At 44.6% G+C, this 27,981-nt stretch overlaps 1 protein-coding gene across 18 annotated transcripts in view; it reads right to left on the bottom strand.

Annotated features, from left to right (window-relative positions):
• The window catches only part of MAP4 (microtubule associated protein 4), a 151,610-nt gene that overhangs the window by 12,362 nt on the left and 111,267 nt on the right, over positions 1-27,981 (bottom strand). For 9 of the 18 annotated variants that reach the window (XM_033132255.1, XM_033132257.1, XM_033132259.1 and 6 more), the window contains 5 exons: positions 6,537-6,658; positions 5,558-5,773; positions 2,383-2,596; positions 1,741-1,800; positions 1,330-1,622 (listed from right to left, as the gene is read on the bottom strand). In XM_033132255.1, the coding sequence (XP_032988146.1) occupies positions 1,330-1,622; positions 1,741-1,800; positions 2,383-2,596; positions 5,558-5,773; positions 6,537-6,658 (905 nt within the window). Of the gene's footprint in view, positions 1-1,329; positions 1,623-1,740; positions 1,801-2,382; positions 2,597-5,557; positions 5,774-6,536; positions 6,659-16,214; positions 17,712-27,981 lie in introns of those variants that run through there. The other 9 variants (XM_033132264.1, XM_033132251.1, XM_033132263.1 and 6 more) reach the window with 4 other exon arrangements.

Below are 27,981 nucleotides of genomic sequence, written 5' to 3'. Positions count from 1 at the left end.
GAGCCCAAATGCCAAATGGGAATGAAGGCTGGGAACTCAAATCCAGGCCAGGCCACCAGGCAGAAGCAGGCCACTCTTGCTCCTAGGGAAAAAACACCCATTTCCCAGGGTAGACCAAGCCAGAGGGAGGAGCTGCAGACCAAAGTCTTGGGACGTGGGGAAGAGATCAAGACACCATTCACGAAGAAAAGGCAGGAAGGAGGGCTGGACTAGCGATTCTCCCGAGTGTGGGCTGCAGTTACATATAGCAGCCACAACGCCCTCCCATTTAAATGTTCCATCTGCCCCCAAGCAAACTGCCATGATCACAGGGAGCCACCACTGAAGACAGAAGTGTCACACCCTTCAGGTATGTAACAACAGAAAATCATCTGATCACCAGACCGAGTTAATCAACTCCCCACCAAGCCCTCCTTTGGCGACTTTGGCACCATGAAACCTAAGAGGAATGCAGATGGGGAGGTGGGCCGGCCGGCCTCCCTGCAGCCCCCAAGGTCTGGCTGGGGCACCACGGCCAGTCTCAGGCCCTCACTCAGACTACTCCCAGTTTGCCATCAGTGTCTTCCAACAGTACGAGGATCCTGTTTCATTTCGGGCCCTCTTTTAACAGCTCTGGACTGAAGCAACTGAAGGGCCCGGCCCTGAGTGGGGAGTCGTTGTTTAAGTGCTCAAGATGACATAGGAGACACGAAGGGCATTGCTCGGGGACTGGAACTCGGACTTTTGCCACCACCTTTTCCACACAGCAAGTCCCCATGGTTGCTAACAATTAAACAATTCCGGGATGAATGCAACCACAAAGGCCCGCCAGGCCTTTCTCCATCACAACACTCTAGAGCAGTCCTTTGGTTTAGGACAGCCGGGAATCACAGCAGCAAGTCATCCTGGCCACCAGGGGACACCCTCACCTCTCTCAGACTCTCCACCCAGCTGCCTCTCCTGTTGCCCAAGTGCAGGGGTGAGAACCATGACACACTGGGTTCATGGCCAGTGTCTCTCCTTCAGTCTCAGAGGCCTTCTCCGTTTGTTTTGTAAAGTAGAAGAACGCTTTTGTCTCGAAACAAAAATATAAGCCTAAACCCCAACATACAAACAGGAGTCCTCTGACTTGGATGGGAAGAGAAAGCCCAGCACTCGGCCACCCCTTCCCAGCTGCCAGGGCACGGAGCCCAGGCTCAAACTCCCTGACACTGAGGCCACGTCCTGCCTGCCGCGCTCTGCTGCGCTCATGGAGGTGAGCTGAGGACACGCCTGGGGAACAGAAGTGGGATGAGGCAGGGAAAGAAGCAGGGGCCAGCATGCCAAGGACCCCAAGCTCCCTGGACGCACCCGGCCTCCTCCAGGCTGATGCTTGATGTTTTCCGTGGAGCCAACCTTGGCGCGAACGTTCTTCAGATCAGGGGCAGAAGTGCTGGTAGGTGGGCGGCTCAGCCTGGGGGCCGAGGAGGTGGGCCTGGCTGACGTGGCCTTCTTGTCCACGGCAGAAGTCCCGGAGGGCCGGGGAGACGTGGGTGTGGGCTTCACTCGACTGGGCACCGTGCCTGCTGGGGGGGCTGCCCCAGGGACAGGGGCGTTTTTCTTCATGGCATTGCTGGAGGTGCTCTTTGAGCGACTCAAGTCAGCTGCAAAGGTAGGAGTGAGAGACAACAAGCATTCATGGGGAGAGCAGAAAGGAGCCTGCAAGGCACAGAAGAGGTGGGGGTGTAGGTTAGGGTTCCACAAAGTGGGGGTGGGTATTACCTGACGCAGACTTTGTAACTGTCTTCTTGACGTCTGTAGGTTTTCCCTCAGTCTTGACCCCTGCACCACAAACATACACTTTTTGACACAACGTTTAACAAGCGGACCTAGTGAACAGCTCATCCAATACTGAGATTCATTTATTCATTCAACAGTTGCTGAATGTCCCCTCTGAGCTGGGGCTGTGCTGGCCTCTGGGGATAGAGCAGCACATTAGATGCCTATGTAGACGGACTGGGCCCGCTGCAGGGTCTAAGGTCAGGCATGCATCTTCTTTTGCAGTCTTGATAATACCTTCCATGTGGCATAGAAGGGGATATCAACACACACCTATGGAACTGAGTGGCCTATTTCTTATCCCGTAGGTCCATGGCCACAATGTACTGGGTGCTGTGGCAACACTAAAAAGTAAATTCGACCTGAGAATTCCCAAGAGTCCCCTTCACTCAAGATTTTTCTGAATACGCCTATCTGCTAACCTTGCATGGAGATCAAGACTCCCCGTTCCAGCGTACCCCGTGGAGGACAGATGCATAAGCAGCTCTGACAGCTCTACGTGAGGCTGGCTGGAGTGACAGCTGGGGCACAGCCCCACTCTCCTCCCCGCGGGTTCCCACAGGAGGGAAGGGTGACAACACTGACCTGCGGGCTTCTTCGGCAGAGCCATGGAGCTGCTCCTACTGCTTGGTCCAGCTGAGGCAAGAGAGGCAGCTGCTGTCGCTTTTGTGGCTTTTGGAACAGTCTGGGTGCTCTTGGAGCCAGGCCTGAAGGCCGGGGCAGAGGCCGACAGCTTGGAGGGCGTGGCCGGCTTGGTGGGCGTGGCCTTCTTCTCAGGAATCTTTGCCTCTGCAATAGGCTGGTAACAGGAAAGTGGGAAGAAGAGCTATAGGTCAGCAATAGCCCCAGGGAGTCCTGCCAAAGGATGGTTCCACAGACACATTCACCAGAAAACAGGGCAGTGTGGGTCTGGCAGCTACTGACAGGAAAATACATATGTGACCCTAAGAGTCGAGTCCTCCAGACAATGTGAGAAATTGGCCCTGTAGGGTCCTGTGTGATCTGGGGTCAGGAAACAGGGAGCCAAATGACGTCAAGCCAACCTGAACTAATGAGGATGACGGCCCTGAGAGGGCACCACACGACAAACCACGTTTTCGTCAAGCTCTACTGCATTGAATACTGATGTATGCTGTGTACTGAATACTTGACCAAAGATTAATCAATATGTAAACAAAACAGAAATTAAAAATGATGACCAGCCAAACCTAGCTATTCATCTGGCTTAGATGCACCCTGTGGGTGACCAGCCTGGGGCTGCAGACAGGGAGAACACTGGCCAAATCGGTCAGGTCAGTGCCTGGGCTCCAGCCCGTCTGGCCCCCACTCACACTGTGTTCTTGGGCAAATCACTGAGCCTTTCTGGGCTTCCGTTCGTCGTCTGATAAAGGACGCTGGAACAGAGGATCTCTAAGGACCAGCTGTGATAACGTGATATTAGGGACTCAAGGATGAGAAGTCTGACAGCACAGAGAGGATGGCAGGGGGCAGGCGCAGGGTGCAGGCCTGACCAACAGAGGGAATGAGAGCACAGCTGTCACAGCTATGACTGCAAGCAAAGGGGAAAGTCTCAAGTATAGACACATTCTAGTTCCTCTTCCATGGAGCCTGGGCGTGTTGTCACCAGCAAGGAAGTGAAGGAATCAATTTAGCCTGGTTACTCAGGAATAGGGGATGAACATACTATTGTGATAAGCAAACAGAGCACATTACTCAAGAGTAAGCCACACCAGACAGACACCATGGATCCAGCTCTTTTACCAAGAGAAATGGCCACACAAAGGTATGTTGGCAGAGACAAACAGAATATTGCTTAAATGGAAAATCAGCTAAAAATATGCTCAGAAATTCAGGGCTGGTATCTGATTAAATAAAATCTAACCCAGCAAATGCAGGGTCATGTCCATTTCCACAAATGAAGTCCCCAATAAGCACAAAGAACCCTTAGGTTCTGCTACCAGCTCTGTCCGGAAGATGTCACAGAAGTTCGTGCAGAGGGACCGCCCTCTGTTTGCTCTAGAATTTGGGGACTAAACCAGATGCTTCCTGCGGGCTCCTTCAAATTTTCAATACTATGACTATGATTCAGAATAATCTAGTGGGGTCTCAATATATTGCTAGCAAGAATAATAATGATATAAGAAGTTAGAAAAAAGGCACTTGGGATAGAACTCTCTAAAGGATGAGATATTCTTTACATATTAGGCTCTTCGCCTCGGCAAGCTGCAGACCCAGCCTGCTTTCTAAACTGGAGACACTCTGCTGTTGCTCAATTTATATTTTCTCTTCTGCCAGAACCACTGATCTACTTATTTTTGAATATGATTTTTTTCCCTTTGCATCTTAAATCTTTCTATCAAAATAAGGGTAAAAAGATAAAAATAAATTTCACTACACTTTAGTTTTTCTCCATCTCTCAAAACATTTCCATATTTCTTATCTAAAAGACAGAGAACAGTATTCACTGTCACAGATCACCTCTTCAGGTCAGCTGTAACTGGACTGCTATCTAAAAGCTGCACGGCAACAAGCCAGGAAAGAACATATTGACAGGGGCCCCAAGCATCGAGGTTGGCGTTAGACTCAAGTTCAAATTCTGCCTCTGCCACATACTAGCACTAGACTTGGAAGGTTGTTTAACTGAGTTCTAAAATGAGGGTACTAATATCTATATCCTGGGTTGGTGAGAGAGAGAACTAAAGGAGTTAATGTATATAAAGGAACCTGTACGGCACACATCATCATCACCATCGAGGGCCATTTCACTAGACACCGCCCTCCCCCCACAGCCTCCTCTGTCTCCCTTAGGGTTCGCTGCTAGGTAAGTATCAGGGAGGTGCTGTCACCTTCCCTCTGCCCTCCTATTCAAACATACTGTTTTCTTTAAAAAAATCCAGAAAAGCAGTCGACTGAGTAAATGAGGATCAGACAGCTTTGTGAGATTTTATCATTCTTAGTCTATGACAGGATTTCTCAGTTTCTTGGCCAGAATTTCAACCTAGACTACATATAATTCCTAGGTTCCACCAGTTTTCTTTACAAGATTAGATTAAAACACTGACATTTTAACGTGGGAAACTACTTCCCCACATGAACTTAAAGAATAACTCAGGCGGACCTAAAGGCCCTTCTCAAATAAAACAAGACGTTAAAGCAGCCACAGACTCCACTCGCCCTCTCCTCCAAGAACGATCTAACACTGTTCCAAAGTGACCAGTTTCGAGGCAATAATGTGTGGGTGACCTAGAAAACGGGAAAACTTCAGAAGCAGCCCAGGCAGAGGTGGCCTGATGCCAAAAGCCAAGTAAGTTATCACACGATGCTGGAACCTGCTGAGATAAACTGGACGACCTTATCATACAAGTAATGGGTCAAATTCACTTCTGCAGGATGATTAGAGAGAAGGACAAAAAAAGAGTTTGGGAATTTGACGTGGGAATTATACCCAAAATGAATATCTGATTAGTATGTGAAGAAGGAGAAACTGGTTAGCAAACACATAAATAGGTGGAGAGTAAGGGAAGTTGGGCGAAAGGAAGAGGAACCAGGGTAGCTGTAAAACTGCCTTCAGCCAGGACAGGGAAAGGTATCAAAGGCCTTCAAATGGTGCCACTGCATCATGGGCCGCCAATCTGAGTGTCATGTCACCCTCCCCCTTTCCCTGGCCTTTCCCCAGTGCCACCAGCCTGATTCCACAGCTGTCTACCTGACACTCCGAGAGGAAAACCTTTCCCTGCACAGTGCTTAGGTGACTACTTACCTTGGACTTCACATCTTTTGAAGGTGAGATGGAGGGCCGGGCAGTGGCGGCAGCAGGGCGTTTGGGCGGGGCAGCTGGTACCGAGCCTGAAGCAAGGCTCATGGGTTTTTTAGTCGACCCACCAAAAGTGGTGGGAGCTGGCTGCTTAGGGAGAGAAGTGGGCTGTGTTTTGGCTTTCGATGTTGAAGTCTTTGCAGGCTGAGTTGTGGCCAAAGGCTTTAAGTTGATTTGTTGTTTTTTTGTTTTTTTAAAGGCCAACATCAAACACACAGACAAAAATAAAAACAAATTAAAAAAAAAGTATAAATTGCACAATTCAAAATAAATTATAAGCAATGAGGAGAGCTGCAACTGAAAATTAGCATTCCTTTTTTCTGAGCTCAGCAAATAGTAGAAAGACACCAGGATGGAGAAAAAGAAAATTAGGAATTGTTCCTTGGTGACAGTGTCACAAATTCCAGCCGTTTGACACCTGAAGATTGAAACTCAGTAACAGCCTTAAACAATGACCTAACTTGTGGTGGCTGAATAATGCCACCCAGAAAGTCATCAGCAGGCGACTCGGTACCTGCACCTCCAGGAGGCAACATCGCATCCTGTTTTAAGCTCACACTCAAGTGTGGCATTTGAACTCTGCAATAAGTACCAATAAGTGTCTGTGTTTCCTTTTCATGAATGCAGATTTTCAGAATCGATTTCAGAACAGTTCTGTCAATCCTTTTGCTGCTGTGAAGGGAAGCAGGAACAACCACTACAGAATGTTTCTACAGATATTCAACATAACAGCGTCAACGGCAGACAATTAAGGTTTGAGTTAGGCCACTAGGGTAAAATGGAAATAGAAAATATTTTTTAAGTATGTCTGAACTTGAGAAAGGACTAATAACAGCTCAGAAAAAAGAAATTTCATTCATGATTCAAGCAATAATAGCTGAAGATAACTGTCTAAAAACAACCACAGAGGTAAAAGATAACCCACCATTCTGGCAACTACCTTCGTTTTCTTCTCTGGGCTTGGTGGGAGCTCCTTGTTTGGAGGGGTGGTGATGTCATTTCCGGTCACGCTCACAGGAGGCCGTCCTTCTTCTGGCTTGGCTATTCCTAAGCGGACGAAAGTTAAGCTAAGCAAATGTTTTTCACACTCAGTTCAAAAACGCAAGCCTTAGCAGAGACAGACAACCAACTAGCACTTCATTCTGAAAAAGTCCACAGGGCTGTGTTGCTGAAATGTGGACAAGACTCCTAAGCTCCCCTCATTGTGACGGAGGACAGTTTTAGATTCCAGAGATTCAGGCAGCCTGTCCCTGAGGAGAAGCAACCTAAGTGGGATTTGCACAAATGATCAATGGAAGGAAATGGCCCTTCAAGTTTGGTTTCCCTTCCCTGGAGACGGGCAAAGGGCTTCTGTCACCCAACCACTAACTCCCGGAGCACACAGGGGACAAAAACCTCTTCTACTAGAGTTTATCTCTTGGAATAAAGGTTGCAAAGAGATGGGATAAGAGCCAGAAGATCATCCAATGTCCTCCTCTTACTTCCTTTCCCTGTAAAGCACCGCTTTATGGAGGATGTGAGATTAACTCGATCTAATTCTAGCAGTGACCCACATTTCCAACAAGGCAGAGAAGACCCATGAAATCAGACCCAGGGCCAGAAATAAAGTCTACTGCCTAAGGCCATACCCAGCAGCACCATTATGAGGAGGTTACTTCAGATATAAGGCTATACCTGAAAGTATTAAAATGCACAAAATTTATAACCTGGGTACAGGGAAAATCTTTCTAATTCGTGCAAAATCCTGAAGCCACAAAAGGTAAGTTTGACTAAAGAAAATGAAAAACCTTCAACGTGGCCAAAAAAATCGTGAACATCAAAAAGCAAATGATAAACAGGAAAAAAAAGAATCTGAACCTCACATCAAAGACAAAGAGTTTATTATTATAAATTACTCCTACAAATCGATAACTCCTATATAGGCCAACAACCCACCAGAGAAATGGTCAAAAGAATATGCATACAGTTTACAGAAATACAAATCACTTTTGAATATAAGAAAAGACGTCCAGTCTTTAAGGAAAAATGAAAATTAAAACTACACTGAGATGCCATTTTTAACCTAGCAGCACACTGTCAAAAGCCCTACAATTTGAAAGTAACTGTTGGGGACAATATGAGGGCATATACTGTTGGCAAGTGTGAAGTGTACTCATATGCAGAGTCTGGCAGTATCTCAGAAAATTATAAGTGTAAATCAATTCTAATCCAGAAATCCCATTTCTAGCAATTTATATTAGAGATACATTCATACACCTGCAAAACAGCAAGTGCAAGGTCCTTCATCAGAGCACTGTTATGAAAGCAAAAGACTGAAATAACCAAAAGTCTGTTAATAGGAGTCTGCTTAAAGTATTATGGCAGAAATATCAATGTAATCTCTGAATCTGAAAAAATAAAAACACAAAACAATTATTTTATGACCAATAGGAAATAATCTTTAAGTGGGAAAAAAAAAGCAAGGTGCAGAACAGTCTGTATAACATGAAACCATGTGTCTAGAAAAGGAATGGGGGGGTGGAAATACATTTCTATTGCAAATACACTTATACATGCATTCAAAAGAATCACAAAACAAAAACCAATGGTAACTTAAATTTGAAGGGGGATGGCGCACTAAACTAGGGAGGGAGGAGACTTTATTTTAAAACCTTTTGTTCTAAAATCATTATATTCACAGGAACTTGCAAGGAAATGTACCGGGAGGTCCCACGTACCCTTCACCTGGCTTCCCCGCAGTGTTGATATCCTGTGTAATTACAGTACACCATGAAACCCAGGAAACCGATATTGGTACAATCCAGAGAGCTTATTCAGATATTTCGTTTTATAAGGACTCATATGTGTGCACGCATGCCTGCACATATCTGCAGTTCTGTGCAATTTTATCAATTTTACGTAACCACTACTAACAAGACGTAACTGTTCCAACACCACAGGGCTCCCTCATGTTCCCTTTATAACCACCCCACCCTTCCCCCTCCCTTTCCATACCCTAAATTTCTGGCAACTACTAATCTGTTCTCCCTCTCTATATTATTTCAAAACTATTAGCCACATGGAATCGTACAGGATGCAACCTTTTGTTTCTGGCTTCTCTCACGGAGCACAACACTGGGAGATGCATTATTAAGTCCCTTCCTACTGCTGAGGAGTATTCCACGGTCTGGTTGCACCACAGTTTAACCAGTCACCTTCTGGACAGCATTCTGGTTGTTTCCGGTTGTTGGCTGTTATGACCAAAGCTGCTACGAACATTCATGTAAAGGATTTTGAGTAAAATAGGCTCATTGTTAGTGTATGGAAATGCAGTTGACTCTTACATGTTGATAGTGTATCCTGGGACCTTGCTGAACTTGCTTATTAGTTCTAGGAGTTTTTTGGGTAGATTCCTTGGAATTTTCTACACAGACAATGGATCATGTCATCTGCAAATAGAAACAGACTTATTTCTTCCTTTCTAATCTATATGCCTTTTACTTCCTTTGCTTTACTGCACCAACCAGAACTTCCGGTACAATCTTAAGTAAGGGTGATGACAGTAAAGCATCTTTGCCTCGCACCCGACTTTTGGGTAGAAGCATCGTCTTCCATTATTAACTGTTCTCCCGCGATTTTTTGATCAGAGTTTTATCACAACTGAGTGTTGGATTCTGTTGAACTCATTTTCTTCTTTATGATTTTTCTTCTTTGGACTGTTGGTATGGAGGATTACATTGACTGGTTTTTGATTGCTGAACTAGCCTTGAGTATCTGAAATAAATTCCACTTAGCTGTCGGGTACAATTACTTTCATAGTACACTGCTTGATGTGATTTGTTAATATTTTGTTAAGAATTTTTACATTTAAGTTCATAAGAGATATGGGTCTGTAGTTTGTTTTGTACTGTATTTGTCTGTTTGGGGTATCAGGATAATACTGACTACGAAACGAGTTACAAAGTACTCCCTCTTATATTTTGATGTGTAAAATTAGTGTTATTCTTTAAATGTATAGCAAAATTATTTCGTGAAACAATCAGAGGATTTTTAATTAAAAATTCAATATCTTTAATGGTTATTCAAGTTATCTACTTCACCTTGGTTGAGTTGTGGCAATTTGTGGTTTTCAAGGAATTAGTCCTTTTCTTCTAGGTTGTCAAATCTGTGAGTGTAAAGGTGCTCCTAGTATTCCCTTATTATCTTTTTAATGCAACAGTGACATCTCCCGTTTCTGTTACTGGTGTTTTGTCTTCTCTCTTCCTTGTCAGTTTTGTTAAAGGTTATCAACTGTATTCATTTTTTTAAGAACCAACTTTTGGTTTGATTTTCTTTGTTTTCTTGTTTACAATTTCACTATTTCTGCTTCCTTTGGATTTATTTTGTTCTTTTTCTAGTTTCTTGATGTAGCAATTTATGTTATTGATCTCTTTTCTAATGTAAGTACTTAGTGCCATAAAGTCCCCTCTCAGCTCTGCTATAGCTGCATTCCACAAATTTTGATGTGTTACATTTTCAATTTCATTCAGTTGTTTTTATGAAATTTCTTTTGAAAACTTCTTCCCTGATCAATGGATTATTTCGAAGTGTACTGTTTAATTTCCACATGTGTGATGATTTTCCTGTGGTCTTTCTGTTACTAGTTTCTAAGTTAATCCCATTATGGTCAGAAAATATATTCGGTATGATTTCAATCTTTTAAATGTATTTAAGTTTATGACCCAGGATCCATCTTGGTGAGTGATCTATGGGTGCTTGAAAAGGGATAGCCTGTTGTTGGTGGGTGGAATTTCTGTAAATGTCAATTGGATCCTGTTGTTTGATGATATTGTTAAATATCTCTCTATGAATATTCCATTCAGTAGTTCTACCAATTGCTTAGAGTGAGATATATAATAAGTCCCCAACTATAAATGTGGATTTGGCTATTCTCCTTACAGCTCTATCAGTTTTTATTTCGTGTATGCTGAAACTGTTTTGTGGCACATATACCTTTAGAATTGCTATATCTTCTTGGTGGATTGATCCTTTATTCTTTGCTATGAAGTCTACTTTGTCTAATATTAATACAGGGAACCACTTTTTAAAAAAAGTAATGTTAACATGATATATGTATTTTTATCTTTTTACTTTTAACCTACCTAGGTCCTTTTGTTTGACATGCATTTGTTGAAGCTAGCATACTTGGATGATATTTTTAAAAATCTATTCTCACAATCCATCATTTAATTGTAATATTTAGACTAGTTGCATTTAAAGTAATTGTTGATATGTTAGAGCTCTATCTGCCATTTTGTTTTTTACTTGTATTTGGTTCCCTCTGTTTCTCTCACCTTCCTTTGGGTTATTTGAACATTTATTAGAATTCTACTTTGATGTTTGTATGTTTTTGTGTATATTGTTTTGCATAGTTTTCTTAGTGGTTGCTTTAGTTATTGCAACATATGTGTATGTACAGCCTACTGGTATCATTTTACTACTTTGAAGTGAATTACTAAAAACATACTTCCATTTAGCATCTTTTACCCTCCCCAGTTAAAAAATAGGATGTCTTAAATATTTCCTTTTCTATTACATTTACACCTATTTTCACCCATTCCATTGTTCTTTAATTTCTGAAATTCCAAGCCTCCTTCTGTTACCGTATCTTATCTTTTTGGAGAGCTTCCTTTAGCCATTCTCTAAGGGTATATCTACTAGCAACAAATTGTCTTAGTTTTCCTCTATCTAAGAATGATGTCCTTATTTTCCCTTTATTCCCAAAGGATAGTTTTACCAGATATAGAATTTGCACTTGGCTGTTCTTTTCTTTTAGCACTTGAAAAATGTTGGGCTACCTCCTCTGCCCCTCCATGGTTTCTGACAAGACACATGCTGTCATTTGAACCGCTGTTCCTCAATAGATTATGCATCATTTTCTCTGTGGTTGTTTTTAAGATTTTTTGTTTTTAGTGCACCAAAGTTTATTGATATGCCTTGGTGCAGATTTCTTTGGGTTTTCCATTTGAAGTTTGTTCACGCTCTTGAATCTGTAGGTTTATGCCTTTTGATAAATTTGGTAAGTTTTCAGTCATTATTCCTTTGAATAGTTGTTCAGCCTCACAATCCTTCTCACTTCTGGGATTCTGATGATACAAATGTTAGATATTTTGTTATTGTCCCAAAGGTCTCTGAAGAGCTGTCCTTTTTTTTTTTTTCAGTCTATTTTCTCTGCTGTTCAGACTGAATAGATTCTATTGATCTGTCCTCAAGTTCACTGGTTCTGTTCCCTGACATCTTGAGTCCATTATTGAGTCCATCAGACACGTTTTTTTATTTTGATTATTGTATTTTTTCCATCTATAATTTCCATTTGATACTTTTTTATAACATCTATTTCTTTGCTGAGGTTTTCTAGTTTTTCATTTATTTTAAGAGAAGCAATTTTATGATGGTGCTTTAAAATCCATTTTGTACTTTAGAAGGTAATCAATCACTTGTTTCTACCTATAGCGTCAACAACAATTTAGTTTCCAGAGCCCATGCAGTGCAATTCTGGCCTGCTGTGTTCTTCTAGCTCCGGGAAGCTCTTACTCCACCCACTGGTACTGCCTGCAAGGGCTGAAGTTACTTCCCTGGGTGGCATGGGGGTTGAGTGATGCCAGAACATGGAATGCAGAGTTTCTCCTGGTCTATTCTCTGGCTGCCTAGTTAGAACTCTGCTGGTGCTTCTGGGAGTGGAAAGCAACTATCTGGCCTTCTGCTGCTGGAGGGAAGGGTGCAGGAAGAACCCTATCTAAGTCTCTTTTTGCCCTGGGGTAGAGGGCTGGAAGACACCAGGCCAGCAGGTGCTGCTGGGAGTAGGAAGTACCTACCTAGGCTGCCTTCTGCTACTGGAGGGAAAGGCAGGGGAGGACACATACCTAGTTCCCCTTCTGCTAGTAGGTGGAAGGCTGGAAGACACCAGGCCTGTAGGCGCCACTGTAGGTGCTGTCAGCTGGTAAGGGATAGGGGATGGGTCTCCCTTCCCATGTGAGGGGATCATCCTGCAGTGCTGCCAGTGGACCAGGGCTGCAGCTGCCGCCAGAAGTGACGTGAACAACAGGCAGGCCCTCCTGAGCTCTGCTGACACTGTCCCTGCAGGAGGACACAGCCCACCACTGCTGTTGGATATGGGCAGGCAAACAGGGCTCATCATAGGTCTTCTACTTTCCTGGGCTTCTGGCAAAAAAGAGCAGGCTTTCCTCTTTTTTTCCTTCTTTTCTTTTTTTCTCTATGCTTGCTGGTGATTCCAGATTGGAGGCATTCTCCAGTGCCCAAACCAGGATATATGAACAATTAAAAAGAAAAAAACCCCAGGGAATTCACTGCATTGTTCTTCCTCCAGTCCTGAGGTCTCTACTCAGTCTGCCCTCTGCTTTCCACCCTTCAGATTCCATTCAGGGAATCTGTAGAATTATTTCAGAGTATTTAGCTCTACTTAGCAATAAAAAGTGAAGCAATGTCATCTTGCTAGGAGGCTTTCTGATGTATAGAATTTTATACTTTCTGATGTTTGAAACCACATGTATTTTTAGTCAAAAATTGAATTTTGTTAGTTTTTTAAATGTGGAAAAAACAAACAAACAAAAAACCCACCACACCAGGTTGGTAACGCCTTTGTTCTATAGCACGCCGAAAGAATATCTTACCACATGTGTGACTTGCTGACACCGGCCCCGGACCACTAGGAGCAGTTCTCAATAGGCACAAGGTTTTCCATACACAACACGAAGTCTTCGTAAGTCTCACTGCCTGTCATATACCCTGGCAACACCTCAACCTATACAAGTGAACGGTACCCAGCGAAAAACATCTGACCTGTGCACACGCAGAAATGCTCTCCCCATCCCAGACGGTGCTTCTTGCCATGACCCACCGCCTTTGCCTCAGGGGTATATACCAGCCAATTGCTGGCGAACACTACCCAAATGTCTTCACAGTTTTGCAAAAACAAAAAACTGTTCAAAACAGAACTCACTAACTGCTGCACAACTACCACCAACTGGGAAACGCAGGCTCAAAATCACAGTATCACCTTCAACACCTCTTTCTCCCTCTCTGTTCCCTCCCTCCCCTCCTCTCCTCTCCCCGCCTCATACCTCATCCAGTTTTCAAGTCCAGTTGATTTCACCTCTGTTGTATTTCCACTATCATGTCCTCAGAATTTCACCTGCGACTACTACCTGAATCAAATGGTCATAACAGAATTTTTCACCTTCAATCTTCTGTCTTCCAGTTCACGTAATCTACTGAGGAGAGGTGAGTCTCCCCAAAGCAGACTTTGGGCCACTTTATTTATTGCCGCAGGCAGTCACCACAGTGTTTTAAACACAAGAGTAATATTCAAACATCTTAGGGGGCATTTGAAGCGTGGGTTCTAAACCACTTTCCAGATTTTTTTCTCCCATTATTCCTCGCCACATTACAGGTAGCTTTGGCATGTTTGCTCAACCCATCCCCGTCTCCAGAGGAGTCTCCAGGTACATGAAGTGGGCAGGTCTACATGGCTAAGATTGGTGAAGAAGCCTGGCACACAGCTGACTGGCCCAAACTGACCCAATAAGACACATTTACTCGCTCTTTCTCTAAAAGAAAAAAAACTGCAGCCAAGCAACCTTGGGTCTGAGATATAAGGTAGCATAAAATGGGGCAGAGAGCCCCCCAACGATGTCAAACCAATGATCTATGCAGACCAGAGTCACAAAGAAAGCACAAAGTAAGAGATGGCCGAGAAGAAACAGTTTCCAGGAGGGAAGAGCACAGAGCTCATACGGAGGGGGGTGCACAGGTTCCGCAAGTGCCACACAGTGAACGCTGCCTGGTACGCTGCTCCAACTGGATTCCCACAGAGTCTTCTAGAGCCTGTCAATAAATAACTTTTTATAAATATGACGTTGTCTGAGTGTGTTTCCATCCTTTGCAGTCAAATAATCCTTAAGAGAGTGCTCCCTATACCCTCGCCATTGTTCTTTCACCTAATGCAAGCTGTCCAGGCTTCGTACCTTTGTTTCTACGATCCCTCTGCCGGGATGGCTTTCCTTGGCATCGTTAGGCATCCTCGGCTTCCAAGACCACCTGCTCCACAACCTTCTCACCCACACTCCCACCCCAACTAGACCATAAGCTGCTTGAGCTTAAGGCCAATTGCCAGCACCTAGATAGTGATGGCATCTGGTAGGCATGTTGAATAAATGAATCTTTATATAGTTTTATCTAAATAGCATCTAGCAGAGCCAGCCTTCAAACATTTACCCGGTGAATGGATCAGCGGGGTTTGTCAATCATTTGAAAATTTTTTCTATCAGTATGACTTCTGTTAGCACAAACTAGGATGAGCTTGTTCTGAAAGAAACAAATATCTTCACTCATCACCACCTAGAAGGTATGTGGCACTGAACTGGGCAGTTGGGGATCAATGAAAAGATGACAGAATCCTGCCCATGAGGCACTTACAGTTCTGTCAAAACTAGAAGCCACAGAGTTAAACACCTTAATTCTTGTCACCTTGGAGCCATAAGAAATCATAGGAGAAATAGGAAGCTTCTTTGACCATCTCCGTTAAAAAAAAAAAAAAAAAAAAACAGTCAATTTTCAAAGTCCTGTTCCAATTCCACCCCCTTAGAAAATACCACCTCTAATTTTAAGACAAAAAGTAAAAATTTTCATTAAAAATGTACTGAAAGAAATATTAGAGAAAACAGTTTTTAAGAAAAGGCTATTTTTCACAAACAAAAGCCATGTTTCAAATCTCCATTAACAACCTTGTGAATCATGGCCCTTTGTGCTCAAACAGAACTCAGGAAAACAAGCTTTTTTAGACCACCAACAATAAGACCCATGGGGGAGGGGGATGGGGAAGAGAAGAAAGGGCCAAGAAGAAAGACCCAGAAGGCGGCCACAAAAGACCAACATTTAGCTGTTTATTAAGTGCAAGTCTCTCCTCCTCTCTCTCCCTTTCCCCCCCCACATCCTCCCAACACGCATACAGAACGAGGAAACTAGAAGCAAGACTGGGTCAAACATGAAGAGCAGGAAAAGAATTTAAATAGCCAGCTTTAATAGGCTCTTTTTCAGCTTGAACAAAAGTAAAACGTTCTCAAAAGCAAAACGGAAAACAGAGCTTACACCCAGACTGTGCTACTTAATGACAGGAGGTCACTGCTGATAAACCCATTGTGAATACACAGCGACAGATTTTCCAGCAAGGAAATCAATCAGCTGCCACTGGACAATTTAGGGCCCAGGAACCATCTGACCAAACCAACAGGGAGCTGAGGGGTGGGAAGCTGGGGGGTGGGGGGGTGGGCACGGTGACAGGAGGTCAAGGAAAGGGCTCTATTCCTTATGCCCACCCTATCGGCGCACATGCGAGCCACACTATCTGTCCTGCCAGCAGACATTCAGGTTGACGCAGCCACCTTCACTTCGTCCTCTTTCTCGCCTCACTCCTAGCCTCCTTGCAAAGCCATGGAACTAAGCTTTCCCCAGGCGGTCACATGCTGCAGCAGTAGCAGGCCGCCTAACCTCCTGCTGGGAATCTGTCACTTTGGTTCCTTGCTTGCTGTCTGCTTGTTCCCCATGGAGGCAAAATTTAGAAACATACCGTCACGTGGGGTGTCTTCACACAGGAACGATGGAGAGCTCTGGGTTGCGGTGACCTGGATTTCCTTCTCCCCCGCCAGAGCCTCCTGTCCTGGCAGTTTCTCACCTCCCTGGCAGACTTGGGAGCACGACTCTGTCCTTGGCCCACTGACATCTTGTCCTTTCTCCTTGCTGCTGACTTCAGGAATCTGCTCCAGCTTCCCATGGAGACACAGCCCCGCAGTGCCCAGCTCCTTCTTCCCTGAGCTGCTGCTGGTGCTGAAGTGGGTCGATTCTTCTCTCTTCTTGGCCACTGGATCCTCGCAGACGGAAGGGGGTGTCTCTTCAGTAGACAGGACGGGCAGTTCTCCAGGGCTCAATCTGTAGCTAGCTGTCTGTTCCTCGGCCACCGTCATGGAGCGCCTTACGGCAGGAGCCCCCAGTTTCCTGGGCGTAGGAATGGGCGCTGGGCTGCTGGGGAGAGGCAGCAGGCCAGAAGAAAGCTCTTCTCGGGCAGGCAGTTCAGGATACTTATCTGCAAGGTTGACAGCTGGGGGAACTGAGAGGTGGCAGCATTCAGACAGGGCCCGGCGCATCGCCTTTTTCTGCGGGGGGGCTTGGTCGAGCAAAGCCCCCTCCTCAGTAGAACTCACTTTCTCCAACTCTTTATTGTGGTCTCTGACGTGAGAGCTGGCATTCGAGTATTCCTGCGTGAACTCCACCATAGTGACGGGTGGAGTGGCAGCGGGTAAAAGCTCAGTAGTGGGGGCTGGGTGGGCCACAGCCACAGGTAGTGAGGACCCACCGTCACTCCCCACCCCAATCACCCGGCAGCCAGGAGTGATGCAATTCTCCTTTCCTGGACTTGCTTCCCTTGGGCCCTGACAGCCTGGAGCCACTGAATGAAAGTTGGGGTTCCAAACACTGGTTTCCTGTCCCTTAACAGGGATGTCAGCAGCACCAGGGAGATCCAGGTCTGGCTGGTTCTTGGTCTCCGGCCCATTGTTCCCTGCCACCATCCCCTGAACTGTAGTGGCTTTGTTTTTGTCTGGCCCCTCTCTGGATCCCAGCTGGAACACGGCTGTCTTCTGGTGGAGCAAGTGCCCCTCCGAGGAAAGGCAGGGGTCTGAAATCACATACCTGCTCTCCAGGGGACCCCGACTTGCTTGCTGCTCCTGGTCCTGCACTTCAATGCCGAGTTCTTTGTCTAGCTTCCCCTCAAAGCAGCAGAGCTTATTCGGCTCCAGGAAGCGGGCATTCTTCACAAACCCGTCTTTCAGCTGCCCGTCCACGCTGACATTCAGCCCGATTTCATTCAGTTTGCCTTCTGTTCGCTGCCACTCGAATCCAGCCGGGCTGATTTCTTTCGGGGAGTCCATTCGGCACTCTGCAGGCCCCCCCTGACAGAGCTGGCCATGCACGACAGCGTGAGAGGCCGGCTGCCTGTCTGAGAGCGACATTGTCTCCTCCACAGCTCTTCCCCCTCTCGCTACTGGAGCTCTAACACCACCTACGATCGCACAGAGCTGGCAGTGACATCACACCACGTCCCCAGTACTCATGACAAAACCCATCTTTCCCCCAATGCCCCTCTCAGCTCAAGCAGCTGGGTGCTAAATGTATTTACTAGTATGAAAGAAAGGAAGAAAGAATGAATGAAAGAGAAAGGAAGAAACCTGCTACCCTTTGCACATTCAAAGGCCAGTTAAACAGAAAGTGTACTTTCCTGTTAACTAGCACTCTGTTTAGATCTGCAATTTCAAATACGGTACGGTGCCAATGTGGGCACGAGGGTAGTAATTCTGGCTTTCACCAGTGTAGATCCATGTATACCCACACATTCACTTATCTGACACTGCCCACACTTCCACATTCACCCACTCAAAACACTGGTTTAAAAATAAGCAAGACTCATTTGCCAATCTCAAACCATCATCACCCTTAAAGAACAATGATTCCAGAAAATTGCTCAAAATTACATTTAAAAAAAACACCCTTTCATGTAATATCAAAACTGGAGGCATTCATTTCTCAGAGGAAGAGTGGGTTTGCTGTCATAGCAACTTATCAAATTCTTGAAAACCGATCTGAGTGGAGTGCCGGAAGCCCAGTGAGGGCTTCTGTAGTTCCGCATCGTGCCAGTTTAATAAAGGGTTCATTTAAAGAGCAACAATTTCAAGGCTTGGGGACATGTATCCCAGCTACAAGACAATACATCCCCGGCATTTTTACTCTTGCCCCGCTCCCCCTTGGTTCCCTGGACCAGCTGGGTGTCCCTCCTGCACCAGCCCTGTCCTTTCCAGCCTACTGAGCCCTCAGCTGCCCTGTGAGCTCACAGGGTCAACTCATCCGCTCTGACGTCTGGAACGTAAGACTCTGCAGTCTGTGCCTGGGGTTTCACCTGCCCACCAGAGCCCACTGCCCCTATTTAATTCAGCATGGTCCTTTACTGCCCTGGCCTTTGCGCTTACAAACTGTACATTCAGGACTGAGGAATCCATAAAAGAAAATTCTTGGGGGCAAAAAAAAGTTACACTGGAAGGATAGGCTATACTCTACCTTGAACAAAGCTGACCTTTGTTGCCCTGCCTGTAAGTCACTATCCTGTACTAACATAGGAACTGTGAAATATTCCATCAAGAATGCACGACCTTTCCATCTGGCCACAGCCGTCAGGTAAGCCAAGATGGGCGCTTACAGGTACATCCAGGAGCCATAGAGGAAGCAGCAGTCCAACGTAATCGGTTTCTTCTCGGTGTGCACTGCAGGCAGTACCGCCAGCGCCCTGCGCTCCACGGCGCCCCTGCCCCACCAGGCCCGATACAACACGCAGGCTGGGACACAAGGCCAAGCACGGTTACGTCATATATCAGATTCGTATGCGCTGTGGTGGCCGTAAACGCCCAGTTCCTAAGGGTGCGACCTACGGCAAGCCTGTCCATCACGGTGTCAACCAGCTAGTTTGCTGGAAGCCATCAGTCTGCTGCCGAGGAGCGAGCTGGACGCCACCGTGGGGCTCTGAGAGTCCTGACTTCTTACTGGGTTAGAGAGTCCACGTACACATCCTTTGAGGTTGTCCTCCCTGATCCATTCCACAAAGCTATCAGACGGGAATCCTGACACCCAGTGGCTCAGCAAACCAGTCCACACGCACAGGGAGATGCGAGGGCTGACATCTGCAGGCCGCAAGAGCCGTGGCCTTGGAAAGGGCCACAGGCCCCACCCTGCAAGTGGTGGTTCCCTCCCTGCAGCCTGGGGAGGGCGCAATGCTCTCCAGCTCCACCGTTACTGCTGATGTGAGTAATGTTTGTAAAATTCTTACCTAACACACAATTTAGGACAGTCACGTCTGCTTAAAAGTATTCTTTGTTAAAACTAGTTGTCTGCAGACTGTTTCATGAATGTTTTGTCAAATTATGAAAGTTAAAGTGCAATAACATATGCAGACTATATAAGTGCTGGTGTATCTTGTTTCTCAAGATAAATACTTTTGCCTTTGCTTTTTCTTACTAGGGAGTTTATATGTCTGTGTTTAAAATGCTATTTGGTATAATAGGTATAAAATAAATTCTGTGAAAGAGGAAAAAAACCAGAATACATGGTATGTCTTTTACCAAGAGGAAGAAAAGTGAGCTTGGTTTTTTAAAAAGCCATTTGCAATCAGCTGCAATGATTTGGTTACAGTTTTTAAATAATGCTTTTAGAAAAACAAGGGCTAGTTTAAAATGTTCCATTTTTGGTCTAGAAAGTGTGAAGAGATTACCAAGGCACAGCACAGGACAGTTTCCCTAACTCTGTCCCTAAGTTCTCACCTTCTCTACTATTCACACCACTCAGGCAATTTACTCAAGACCTCAACGAGCGTGCAGGACACACCCTGTATGTCCTTTGCATCAACTTCAGTACCTAACACCGGGCTACGTTCATGGTCATAACTGGCAGTGATGCAATGCTGAGAAAACTATGAATGTCCATTTGATCTCTGTCCTGAACATAAACCGAGTCTCACAAACACCCCTCCGTCCTCCTGCCCTTCAGCAGTTCAGTAGCTGTACATGTCAAAGCACAAGAAAGGTTCACTGGTGAGGAACCAGGGTCACCTTACTCTATGACAAAACTCTCACTAAGAGACAGGAAGTGAGGACGTAAGATGAGATGAGGGCAGTGCCAGCAAGGTCATGATTCTAATCAGCAACAGGGAAAAAATGAGAGGAGTCTTGGGTACAGAAAGGCTTAGTGATGAAATCAGTCCGAGTCAATTCTGGCTTTCTTCCCTTTTAAATATGTATCTTATAACTGAATAATACAATTAAGTATGTGCAATAGCTGATGGAAGTAAGTTCTGACAGTCTGGTGAGGAGGGTGTCGTTGCAATGCGGTCCAAACATGCCAGCGACAAAGATTCAGAAAATACTTAGAAAGCAGACATGTTTCAACAGACCCACCTGCTCAAAAACTAGTCACTCCCCCAAACACACACACACACACACACACACACACACACAAACACACACACCCTCAATGTACTGACACCTTCTATTGGTTTGTGGGGGAAAATAATTTGGCTTGGAGTTAGAAGACCAGGTTTTAAAGTCTTTCTGTGCCTCTTAATAGTTCTGACTGAGCAATTCACATAATGGCTCCCAGCTTCAGTCTCTTCATCCATAAAATGAGGGGCATCTTTAAGGTGCCTTCCAGTTTCACATTTTTAACACTCTTACACCTCAATAAAAAGCGTTGAAACACACGCTCAAGGAATCACAGGTCTGCTGCTATGTCCAACTCATAGCGTGACTTTAATTGGTGGCACCAGAGGCCAATAAACGCCCCCCTTCCCCATGCAGGTTGCATGACTAGGGGGTGCCGGAGCACGTCTGAAGAAAACGGCGGCGATCTCAGTTGGCCGCCATATTCTGATGGGCAGAAAAGAGCCTCAGCGAAGAGCAAGCCAGCCTACCCAGACCCTCCCCACTAGTATCAAAAAGGAAAAAAAAAAAGCTAAGGCAGTAACTAGAACTGCAAGGCCCTGCTACCTGCAATCTCACGTGTCCTGCCTCAGCGATCGATCCATCAATAGCAAACAGCAAAATGTGAGTCAGCCAGAAGACCAGGAGCAGGATCCAGGACAACGAGGCTGGCCAGTGACAAAGGAGCGCGTTATTTGGGGTCAGAATGTGGGCAGCCTGAAGGGAGATCATGGCGAGGTCTGTCTCCGGTCACTGCATCCGGTCACTGAAGCCTCAGAGTCACAGAGCTCAAGAGTCGGGAGAGGCCATCGGGAAGGTCCGTGGCCAAGAGGTCTAAGCCCAGACAAGAAGCCCAGACTAGTGGCGAGTGCCCGAGACAGCATGTCAGCTAGACGCTCAGGGAGGCACTACGCTCGGGTACAACAGGACAACATAGGAGTAATATGGAGACACCCACAGAATACACCCCTCGTGGAGGTGTGAGGTCGTATCCAGAAAAAGCATTTCACAAGGTAGCTAACACACGGAACGTACCCACTAAGGCCAGCTTAAAAAAATAAAAAGCTAACAAAATGTATTTAGGCATAAAGTAGGTTTTCTCTCTCCCAATAGGGAATTTGATTGTGAAATGATCAAGCTGGACTGCAGAATTAGTACATGGGATCTCTCTGCTGAAGAAGGTTAACAGAAACAAACCAAACCATCAACTACAACAAACACTATACAAACCCTAATTTCAATAACAAATTAACAGACAAGAGAAAAGAAGGTAACTGTCGAAATCTGAGGAATTACCTAAAGGAAATAATAGCCCCTTTTCCAAATTTCTTTTAGGTCAAGGGTGATTCCATAAAAACAGCACGGCCAAGGACACCGAAGTATGTGCGACGGCACAGAATTGGAATGCTGGCGCTCCTCTGACTTCACCCGCTCATTTTACAGAGAAAAATGGGATCCAGAGAGAAAAGAATAAAATGGTTTGTCCAAGACCAAGTGGTGAGTTCATGGAAAAGCCACACAGAAGATGCCTGGTCTCTGACTGCCGTCTCCCACACCACTGAGCAAAAGTTAATCTTAGTCACTGGATGCCCTCTCCTTTTTAACGTTCGTTTATTTTATTTTATTTTATTTTTGCTCAATGAAGAAAAGTACTTTAATTTGACATTATAACTTGTCTTTTTGTAATCAATTCAAAACTCCCAAATTAATACACAGTATGTATACATGTGAGTATAAGTGTATGTGTGTTTGGGGGACAAAAGCAACCTCGAAATAAAGGGGAAAAAGAAGCAAAACATTTACTTTTAGTGTTTACCTTATACCTTAATCGTGGTCTTAATTATGCAAAGAATGATGGAGGTAGGAGTGGCTTATTCCTCAGCAACCTTCCATTACTAATTTCCATTCTCAAGAGAATTTACAGGTAAGTCAATGGCTTTTCACAGACCTCAGCTCTGTTAGCTACCTTAGTGATGCATCCGAGTAGGCAGGCAGGCAGGCCCTCTGCCTTCACGAAGAAAAATCAGACGCAGAGGCTTTTACAGAGGGGAGGGGACAGAGTAACTTACAGTTTGATTACACTATTGCTTCTGCAACACATACCAAGGAAGAGATCACATGGAACAAGAATTAATGGGTTTGTTTCCCTCCAAACGAGGTGAAAGTTACATAGATGGCAAACAATGGGGCAAACATAGTACAGAAAAGTTACTGAGATCTAGGATGGCTCTGCCAGTGCTCTAGTCCGATTCAGAACTACAGACATCGTCTCACTCGGGGACACAGTTTGCCCCCAGGAGACACTGCAGCAAGGAACTCAAACTCCCCCCCAACCCCCATACTATATCAAGTTGGTGGGTGAGGAGCTTACACCAAGTCTTCCCAGGTTGAGCACAGCCAGGTAAGGAGAAATGTACTTATAAACCAGAAGACTTCCATTCTAGACTCAGTTGCCACTGGAATTCCTTGCCTCTACGTTTTACCCCTACTCATTCTGAACTCACTTAAATGTCACCTACTCTGTGAAGTCTCCTAGACCCCGACAAAAGCAAAATTCTGTGCTGTTCTAAATTAAATTACAGCGGGCAAAGAGTGAAAGAAGGAGCAGTTAACCAGGTAATAGCTGTGGACCAACACAAAAGACTGCTCACATTCCTGAGTGTACACTGGAGCTTTGAACGGCATCTGGTAGCTGGACCACTAGATGCCACCGCAGCCCGCACGCGCATGAGCTTTCAGTATTGTGGCCTGTAACCAATCAAAGGTGGTAAATATGTCTTCCTTACAGGCTGGGCACCTACCCCGGAACTTGCCCCGCTTCACCTTTTCCACCCCCTTATCTGTAGCCAATGTAAATCCTTTCACAACAACCTAACATCTTTCTTGCCCCAAACCTAATGTATAAAAGCGCCTGTCAACTCCAGGATGGCAGACATGCTTGTCTTTTCCACCCAGCGCTGCTGCTGGCTCAGACTGCATGTTCCAGGACCTGGTCCTGTTTTGGCTAGCATCTGGCTCAATAAATCCTTTCTTTCAGGAAAACTTTCCGCCTTGAAAGGTTTTTTTTTTTTAACAACCCCACCCCCAATCTGACTCCTCCATGTCAGTACCCTTTCTTAGGATTCAGAAATTACCATAATCTTTTACTTATGTGCCTTTCCTGGAAGCTTCCAGAGGGCAGGAATATGACCTGTCCATCTCTGCCACAGTGCTTGACCTACCACAGTGCTTGACACACATTAAGTAGGCTCTCAAAAAAGTTCTGCTCGGGGAAGGACGGGTGAATTCCTTTTACAATGACTGTATCACTTGTAAAAGTGATACCAAAAAAAAAAAAAAAAACCCCACCATCATTAAACTCATCTCGGCAGGGGATCTGAAATGTCCCCTGGGCTATAGTTTTAAGTTCCATTTTACCCGAGTGCGTGGCTTCCCATGCATGTGGTCAGAAGGTGGTTTCTCGGGCCTTTTTATCAGACGACATACATGTCAAGCCTCCAAGTGTGATGGCACAGCCTGCAGGTCTGAGCTCAGCAGACAGCTGACAGCTGTTTCTGCTTTTGCCCTGTGGCTTGAGCAAGTCCTCAACCTGCTCAGGGCCTTGGTTCCGATATGCTCCACAACTGGTTGCTCGGCATTCCTTCTTATCAGTTACCAAGGCAACAAACCTACATTCCAGATTGACCAAATGTTCCCTGTTACTGTCTCCAGGAAACAATTTCTAATAAGTTACCGTTACCATGAAAGTCAATAATTCTACTGATTACAATAACTGATGACACTCGTTTCTAATAAAAGCTGACGGTTGTGAAATTGCAATCTAGATACTTACCTGGAAGTAAATGGTGTTTTTGTTTAGATATTCAAACATACACGCAAAATGATTTCAAAGCCATATTCTAACTAAATTTTGGAAACATTTCTTAGTACATGTTTAACTCAAGAAAATCATGATTCTCCCTGATTAACTTTCAAAAGTTGGGAAGCAAACAGAAAGAAAAAAATTGAAGCTAGTAACCTGATTTATGTGATCTTTAATCAAGGTAATTCATATATCAGGACCCACAAAAATGGGGGCCATCCCGGGGGCCCGACGCACATCAGAAATCTAAACCTACGTCAGTCTGCACTTATGGGAAACGCCCCCTGTCAAGGAAACGTAACAGGAACCCATCACAACCCTCCAACTCAGCCTTAGCTGGCTCACCTTACTCTAGAAAATAGGACCTGCTCCCCTTAAAAGGAAGTAGATATGTCTACACCACCAAAAATCAGAAGCTAAGTTGTTCATTGGTTTTCTGAATCCTCCAATGCTACTGAGCCAGACGGAAAAAGTGAGCAGGAGTGAGTGTAAAGAACACTCTTCTTTTAAAGTGGAATAACTGGTATTTGCTAAATTCTGCTCAAAGAATATTTAGATGGCTCTTATTGAAACAAGGCAAATAGTAACACAGGATTGTTTGAGGTTTAAAATAATTTAAGAGTGCTGAACGTATAGTACGTTTCACTAAATGGTAGCTCTTTTCAGTTGTGTGGTATATATAGAATTCCCCAAGAAATTTCATTAATATACAACCAGTAAGAAGGAAAAAAGCCAGAGAATGAGAGGGTAAGTGGGAAGAAAGGAATTTCACCAACGGCACTACTGTTAAGAAAAGACATTGCCAAATGGGTCCTTCTCCAGTTGTAAATTCATAGCAAGTTCTAAAATTACAAATGGTTTTTTCATCTGCTGAGCATATTTTATTTATGTACAAGGGCCTCGAAACTTAGGATTTTGGCTTTATAAATTACTTCAAGTTTCACACCAAGAGAATTTCCCACCATAAACTGATACTCCCAGCTTATGGAAGACAGCTGATGGGCTCAAGCAAACTAAAGAAAATGAAATGAAGCTGTCACTATAGAAGACTAGGCTGTCACTATGGCAAAGAAAAGGGCCTATTCACAGAGATCCATAACTGTCCCAATAACAGCACAATGTGCCACGTTCACTGTCACTCACAGCTCTCCTTGGCTTCCAGGGGAGCAACCAATGTGGAACAGCAGCGTTCGCTTCCGTCCAAACTTGCTCTTCCCTTCACAAATCCCACAATCCCACAAGAAGCCCTCTTCTGACAAGTTGAGCTCAGATTTCCCAAAGTATCTCAATGTTCCCTGTTTGGAACAACATGCATAATATGTGAAGAAACCTTCTGCTGAAGTTTCCCTAAATTCGAACGCAGCATGAATAAATAAGAGGAGAGGAACCGTTAAGCTGGAAGAGCCTTTAGCAGTATATTCACTTTCCCTACTTCCAAAGAGGATAAGACTAGCAAAACATAATTCATTTATAATTCAAAAAATGTCATTAGGCATCATATGTATGTAACGCTCTATGCTGGGTGTTCAGGAGAGAACACATGAATAAATCAAGCAGTCTCTGCCTGGAGAATAAAATGCTAGACAGAGTCAAAAGACCTAGATTCTAATCCCAAAAGCTTCTGGTTCACAATTTATGTCCTCATGATATGTCTCCACTTCTCTACCTAAAAAAGTGCTTTAGTTTTCTTTTTAAGAACCTAAAACCTTCTGGAAGGTTCCTTTGAGGCAAGAAGGAGGAAAGCATGGGCCTCACAATCAGAAAAGACTTGGGTTTAAATTCTCCCTCTGCCACTTTACTATCTGTGTGACCTGAACAGCCTCCATTTCCACACCTGTAATATGGACAGAATCCTTCATAATACTGGTGTGTGTGTGTGTGTGTGTCTGTCTGTCTACCTACTATCTAGCTACAGATAACTAGGCATACAATCTTCAAGCAATAGGTGGTAGTTGCTATTCTTTTTATAATATTAACCCTACTATCCTTGCTGTCCAAACCCTGAAAACCATGGGTTAATACCGTCTGACCACAGGACAAATGAGGACAACATGTGTGAGAATCACTGGCAAACTGGGGGCAGGGCAGTTAAGATGAATGATCCGAAGTGCAGAGCAAAGATAAAATTAAATAAGGCCAGGGATAGAATCAGTTGTGTGAAACATCAGAGCCCACATGAACCAAGGGCGGTTGGGCATGAGGGGCCACTCTGCCTCGTCCCCTATCACGTCCAGACACTCCCCAATCCACTCAGTCCCCTGACTCACAGCCCCTAGAAATACACAAATTCTATATGAAAAAACCATCAAAATACCAGTGATGGACTAGGACACATAAACTTGAACATACGGTATTACTGAACATGGCATATTATTATGTCATGGGACAAAAAAACTCAACATTGACTTTCCTTAGGGTAATCTATACATTTAATATGATTGATTGGATTTTCCCTCCCAAAACTATAACAGCCAATTCTCAAGTTTATATGTAGTAATAAATAAGCAAGAATAGTCAGGAAAACTCTGAAAAAGAATAATAGGGTGAGACATGGGACATTAGATATTAAATATATCTAATATTTAGATACTAAATATATTATTAAGCCACACTGTGGTAAAGCCTGAATGGAAAAACCAATGGATCAGAAACAGACCAAACACATATAGGAATTTAAAGCACGCAAAGGTGGCATTTCTGTGGGAGATAGATTATACAAGTAATAGTGGGACAACCAAGTAATCCTACCTCCCACCTCATAAACAAAACACACACACACACAGAAACAAATATTCAGTTTCTAGATTGATCAAAGATTCAAAATGTAAAAACTTAAAAATTAAACAGAAAATATTTTCATAAACTCCAGAGTAGGGCTTTTATAAACTTGACAATAAATAAGGAAGTCACATTAAATAAGTAAAACAAAATAAACCTACGCCAAGATGTAATTTTTCACCTATTAGATCGGCACATGTAACAAAAAAGAAGTCACACTAGTGGAACAAGTGCAGGGGACAGATACTGGTCTGTGCTGAGGGTGGGGGCACAGCCCGGTACATCTCTGCCCGAGGGGGAACAGTTTGGCAACACTGGTCAAAATTATGAAGACAAAGTCCTCAAACCTGAGAGTCTGCTCCAGAGCCTTTTTGATTATACAGACGTACTTGCACAAGTATAGCATTCACCTTGTTTCTAATAGAGAAAAATTGGAAAACACCTATAGGTCCATCAGTAAAGAAGCGGTAAATTAGATTAGGGCATAGCCTTACAATGAAATACTACACAGCTGTTAAAAAGGACTGAGGGGCCAGCCCGGTGGCTCAGGCGGTTGGAGCTCCATGCTCCTAACTCCAAAGGCTGCCGGTTTGATTCCCACATGGGCCAGTGGGCTCTCAACCACAAGGTTGCCAGTTTGATTCCTCGACTCCCGCAAGGGATGGTGGGCTGCGCCCCCTGCA

The sequence above is a fragment of the Rhinolophus ferrumequinum genome, chromosome 17, assembly GCF_004115265.2.
Source record: "Rhinolophus ferrumequinum isolate MPI-CBG mRhiFer1 chromosome 17, mRhiFer1_v1.p, whole genome shotgun sequence".
Taxonomy (NCBI): Eukaryota; Metazoa; Chordata; class Mammalia; order Chiroptera; family Rhinolophidae; genus Rhinolophus; species Rhinolophus ferrumequinum.
This window is presented reverse-complemented; position numbering and strand designations above follow the sequence as displayed.